Source organism: Diabrotica undecimpunctata, chromosome 7, assembly GCF_040954645.1.
Source record: "Diabrotica undecimpunctata isolate CICGRU chromosome 7, icDiaUnde3, whole genome shotgun sequence".
Lineage (NCBI taxonomy): Eukaryota > Metazoa > Arthropoda > Insecta > Coleoptera > Chrysomelidae > Diabrotica > Diabrotica undecimpunctata.
The window spans coordinates 116074773-116081463 of NC_092809.1; the positions used below are offsets into that span (position 1 = coordinate 116074773).

Here is a 6691-nt window from a genome sequence, read left to right on the forward strand (position 1 = left end):
ATAATAGAACAAATCTCGTACTAGTTAATAAATTAACAAGGCAAACAACACTATGGTGATGTGGGGATAACAGCAATAATCTACGTAATAAATTTACTGAAAATATCGCCAAGTACAGAGATCTGTAAATTCAAATACGAAGACAATGGAGAATGCAAAGTACCCAGACGATACATATTATTATATCTACTGCTGGAATCATTCCGAAGAACTTCTCCGAAAACATATAATGGCTGGGTTTAAATGAACACCTTTATTACTCACGACGGCCAGATGTGTACGAAAATTTTTGGGAGATACTCCAGCATACCCCAAGTCACCTAAGTAGGGCTCGATAACACGGAAATCTCAGAGTCTCATCAGAGATCAATCCTATTGATACCGTAGGTATCTGGGGTGAGTCAATTTTTCCCTTAGATGGAGTGAGAGCTGCATGGCTAAATCTGGATAATGGTAATACAGTAAAACCTGTCAATAACGGTCACTAAAAATGACAGAACTATTGGCAGATATAAAAAGGTGGCTGCTAATACCATGTTTTATAGTCCACAAATTTTGGTTTGTGGAACTTTGAAATTGGCCGGCTAGTACAGGTGGCCGTTAACACAGGTTTCACTGTACTAATAGTGATAATGAATTGATTTGCCAACAAAAGATTGTGTTCCGTTACCATTACATTAATAAATAATTATTGCTGCAAACCAGAGTTTAAGCCCATCAAGTCACCAATATGATTTTGGTACGTTATGTTTTGTAAAATAATCCATATTAATTATGTGCATCAAAACGTAAGTACTGGTTAAAATTTACAATGCACAATAATGCAATAACAAGGAGGAAAAAAATAAAATTAAAAATGTATTAGGAAACAGCCAAAAAATTTAATACTTACCATATCACTTGAAGGGTCATATAGTGAACCGTCATTATCAGTAGCATGAAAAGGATCCTCTGGTGTCAAAGATAAAAAGTCATCATTTTCTGCCTGAAAATTACAGCAACAATACAGTGTAATTCATTATCGGTTTGATAGATAAAAAGAGGAATTTGACATTACAATATTCTGACGTCTGATTATTTTTATTTACCTCTTTCTGATTTTCACCGTGTCTGTTTTCTTCATCCCTTTCGTTTTCTTGTATTCGCTTGTAGTCTGAACAATCAGCAGTTAATGGCCTACACGGTGCTTCAATTATGACAATTTCTTGTATAACTATTTTTTTATCAGAGGTTTCGTTTTTTTCTCGAAGTTTATTCATTATCTATAAAAATAAGAGTATTTTGTTACAAGTGTTTGAATAATTATATCAAAAAAATTTCTTTTATAAGTATCACTCTCTATAACTGTTTAGGACGTAGACTTTTTTAAAGTCTGAAATCTTACCTCTCCTTCATTGTTTGAAGAGTTCTTCATTAACGATTCGCTCCAAGTTGATTTGCTACAGAAAGAAGCTTGAGGCGATGGTGATAGCACGTGATTTAAGGAACAGTTTTGTTTTTCTGTAATATTACAAGAAGTAGGTTCCTCCATATCTGAAACTTATCACAAAATATTTTACATGTGCTAGAAAAACCCTTTTTGTTGTTTCAAAAAATATAGATTATCTGTGTAATGTTGAGTGACACATCAGCTTTAGTTTATCAGATATCAATATGTAGTTTGTTTTTCAAGGCAGATACTCAAATTTTCTTTACTGTGTTTTAAATTTGGGGGACGATCAAATCATACTCATATGCTTTAGATTATCCAGAGCGAGTAGCTTATTTAACTAAGTACAGGAATGGACACAGTAAATATAAGCAGTTACTCTGTCTGTTTCCAATAAAGATAAACAAATTTTTGTTGTAAATGACTACTGCCTACAATTTACTGATTTGAGATAGTTTCCTGACAAATGCGGAGATTTTATTGTAGTATGGTAATACATTATTCCTTTGAAATTATACAGGGTGTGACCAAAAATACAGATCATAAATTAAATCACATATTCTGAGACCAAAAATAGTTCGACTGAACCTAACTTATCTTAGTACAAATGTGCACACAAAAAAAAGTTATAGCCCTTTTAATTTACAAAATGAAAATCGATTTTTTCAAATATATCGAAAACTATTAGAGATTTTTTATTGAAAATGGACATGTGGCATTCTTATGGCAGGAACATCTTTAAAAAAATAACACATGAAATTTGTGCACCCCATAAACATTTTATGGGGGTGTTGTTCCCTTAAACCCCCCAAATATTTGTCTACGTTCCAATTCAATTATTATTGTGGTACCATTAGTTAAACAAAATGTTTTTAAAACTTTTTTGCCTCTTAGTACTTTTTCGATAAGCCAGTTTTAATCGAGATATTTTGCCAAAGAGGCAGGCGGGTGGCAAATTGAAAATTGAATTTAAGCGGAAAGCAATGCTTATTTCTTAAATAATCATTTTTTATGTTTTCTGACCTCAGTAAAATGTATTTTGAATCAAGTAAATTTCGTACATTCTTCTTTTTGTGTAGATTAATTTAATTAAAACAAAATTTTGGACACCCTGAATAAATAATTATGTTAATGTTTATATGACTGAATAGAGAACTGAATAGCCTTTGAAATGAGCTAGCACACGACCCTATTTTCATTTAAAAAATCATCGATTATGTCATCAGGCCTAGATGGATGAGGTCACTAGTATGATACACATGCCAAAAATCATAATTTAAAAATAAAAATCGACCTGTTTCGGGATTTTTCCTAAAAGTCGCCGGTTTACGAAATAATGAATTTATTCAATTTGGCTTTGACACACTATACAATCTTACTTAAGTAACCATTTACAAATACGTGGTGGATTTTAAAGATGCTCAAAATATTTCGATAAAAACTGGCTTATCGAAAAAGTACTAAGAGGCAAAAAAGTTTTAAAAACATTTTGTTTAACTAATGCTACCACAATAATAATTCCATTGGAACGTACATAAATATTTAAGAGGTTTAAGGGAATAAAACCCCCATAAAATTTGTGTGGGGTGCACAAACACTGTTATTTTGTTTTAAGATGTTCCTTCCATAAGAGTGCCACATATCCATTTTCAATAAAAAATCTCCAATAGTTTTCGATATATTGGAAAGAATCGATTCTCATTTTTTACCTTCAAAGGGCTATAAATTTTTTTATTTTTTTTTATGTGCAGATTTGTACCAATGTAAGTTAGGTTCAATCGAACTATTTTTGGTCCCAGAATATGTGATTTAATTTATGACCTGTATTTTTGCACACACTGTATATTAAGTATTACAATAATTGAAACTTATAAGTGGTCATTTTGGTGCTGTGTTGGTAAGTTTATCTCAATTTATTCAATAAATAAAAACAGTAACTGCTTTCGTTAAGGATTTACTAAACAAAGTTGTTTATTCAACTTCTTTAACTGATGATTAAAAAATATTAACAAAAAACATGTTTAATATATTTTCCTCTTTTAGTGCACAGTTTAATAAATAATCTCGAAATCAAAAAGAAAAAATAATTAAAAATATTTTCCTTCTAATAAAAATATTGACAAAGAAATTCACTTACCTATTGGAGGGTTAACATAACACATTTTAAGAATCTTCTTGCTTCTAGACATGGTAATATATATACGACGCAATAAGCGCTACGAACAAGCTGATATTAAAATTAACATCACATCAACGGATCAACATCAACGAAGTCGAAAGATTCTGTTCTAAAAATAGATACTAACAGCAACGTTGCCATATATCCTATTTTGACGCAATAAAGTACTAGACGAAACGAAGTATACGATAAATATGTATATTATAACCGCGCCACTTCCGTCAATTCGATGAACTAACATTATTCATTTGGTTACAGGTTTAGAATATTATTGCGTCTCCCGATTTTTAGAAGAAGTTTAATATCTCAGAAATCTAACTAGAGAGCGCTATGACGTTTTGGGCTATGACAAAATATAGAAATCTGCATTTAACTAAGGGGCCATTTTTATGTAGAAGTAGCGGGAAGTCCATAAATTCAGGATGGTTTTATTGCGCCCAATATTCGGACGTAATAGCTCGAAGGACGCAACATTCAATGCAACAGTATATAATATGGAAGCAATAATGATGTAAACATGAATATATATATATATATATATATATATATATATATATATATATATATATATATATATATATATATATATATATATATATATATATATATATATATTGTTATGATGTGTTTTTTTTTTTTTTGTTTGAATGATGAGCAATGAGTATTTTTAATATTATAATATATAGGGTTTTTATCGCGGTTCTCAAAGAATTAGCTTGTAAGTACTTTTTTAAATTATCTTTATTATAACTATTATGAAACACACATATATATCTAACCTAGTCAATGTAAATTTAAAATAAACTATCTTTAAACTGATATTCTTATAAAACTAATTAAATTCTATAGACAATCTAAAATTTAAACAAACTATCTTCAAAATTGAAATTGTTATGACACTAACTAAATTATATTAACAAAATTTTGTACCTTTCTTTCACTGAATGCCTAAATGAACTATTTTCCACTAAGTATATAGATTCTAATCACCACTGAATGTCTTCGTACTTCAGTTATCCTTGTTTTTTTTGTGAAATTACTTTTTTCAATTATCAGCTTCTACCAATTTAAGATATATTTTTCTTCACCAGCATCTATACACCACCAACCAAACCAGCAACAGCATTTATATTTATTCTTCTTTTCAATATACCAATATCCAATTATTATAAGTTGATTTATACTAATCTCCAACCATAATATAATTTAATTTCTTCCAATATACCTTTTTTTATCTTCAATAATTATTTGTGTATAATTATAAATGTGCATTAAATTATATGCATAATTTTTAATCTTCATTTAACTCACTATATTAAACTATTTGACTATTTGTACTTGATTCACTGACTCTAACTAACTTTCATAATAAACTGCTTGACTTCTGACTAAAAACTTCTAAAAACTACCAAAAACTGCCATCTTGAATCCAAATCACGGGTATTTATATGTTTTTGGATATTCTAGAACTATCTCGTAAGATATCATGTTCCAATTTGTTCTATTATATACATGTCTGAATTTTCTGGAACAAACCATCTCGCAAACATGGCCATCTCCGGAGATCCAGAGAATTCCATTCTTTTCTATTAATAATTTTGTTTACATTTAGGCTTTTCAGATCAGAATATATAATTAAATTAGTAACTTAACATTCTAATTTAATAAAATACACATTTCAAACAATATATTATTATAACCCACTTATATTCGTAAATATTCTTAAACGTCACTTCAGAGTATAAATATCTGTCAATCTCCGAGAGTATTTTTGGTTGCCTAAGCACATGGCTCACTTATATATATTAACAATATTAAAATACAACTTTTTATAATTATTATATGCTAATTTATTAAAAATGCTCTCACATAAATATATTTTTATTAAATTCTCTAGTATATAACTTATTTAAAACAACCAAATATCTAATATTATGTAGTATATAACTTATAAATTATTTTCTATAAACCCTAATCGTCACAATATATATATATATATAGAAAATATAATTACAGTAGTGGGGCTACGGTATGCGAGGACCAAAAAGCCACGACAAAATTAAATATCCCCACTACTGGGCCAAACGAAAAAGTGTATTAGTAAATCTATAATCTAAGTCCATGGGAGAAGCGAAATCTTAACACTAAGGTTAGTTACGAAAGTTAAATCCTAGATAGGTAAGGTAGGGAATATAAATACTAAAAAAAACCGTGACGGTTATACAAAAGAAACTACCTTACCTAACAAATATACGACTAATATGTGTCGAAGCAGCTAAACACCAGATCTATGTGTAAGTGTTATGCTTACAAATAGATGCTGGGAGATATCTAAAGTGATCAAGTGTGATGAGTATGGCCAACAGACTCGGAAAGATATATATATAATTTTTAAAAACCCTGATACATAAATTTCTTCCCTTCCCTTTTAAAAACCGCTATACAAAAATCATGAACCCCTTCCCTAACAATGAATCTAATTTAATTAATTAATAACTATTTACCTAACTTTTTATAGATGTTACAAAAACTGTAATAAGTACTAACCTTGGTATATGCATATACAAAGTTGTAAATTACAAGAAAAACCTTAACCCTGAGAAACTAGTTGTTAATGTCTGTCACAACACTACAGCGGTCCTGGATAAGTCCCCTTAAGTCTCTGACGATAATTGAGGCTCCGAAAAAAACGAATGAAGAAGAACGCTGTGGTTCTGGAGACAATCGGTTCCTGGTTACCAATGGGTTGAAGTAGGTGTTCGGTTAAACTAATTCTAATATTAAACGTTATCCTAATCGGGTGAAATCTACAAAAAATAACATTTAGAGAAACATCAAGGCACCCAAAGATGACTGTCAACACATACTCTTACATCGAATTACCACAATAAACAAACATTTTATTTCATCAGCTGACTGTCATCCTGTCTATTTATTGCGTCTGCGCATTTAAAGAATATCTAGTAAATTAGGCATGAAAGTTTTTATACCGAGTAGGTATACAAAAAAAAACAGAAAAACTAATTAGGTGTCCGATAAATTAACGATCTAGGCTCAAGGCCACATGATACATATGAGAAAAC

The 6691-nt window shown here is 29.9% G+C and overlaps 1 protein-coding gene across 1 annotated transcript; it reads right to left on the minus strand.

Annotated features, from left to right (window-relative positions):
- Positions 1-794: 794 nt before the first annotated feature.
- On the minus strand, positions 795-3618 carry LOC140446611 (uncharacterized). The gene is made up of 4 exons (XM_072539186.1): positions 3567-3618; positions 1385-1533; positions 1089-1262; positions 795-985 (listed from the first exon to the last, which is right to left on the minus strand). Exons 1-4 carry the CDS (start codon positions 3616-3618, stop codon positions 851-853), a joined length of 510 nt encoding a protein of 169 aa, XP_072395287.1. The 3' UTR covers positions 795-850.
- Between the last annotated feature and the right edge of the window lie 3073 nt (positions 3619-6691).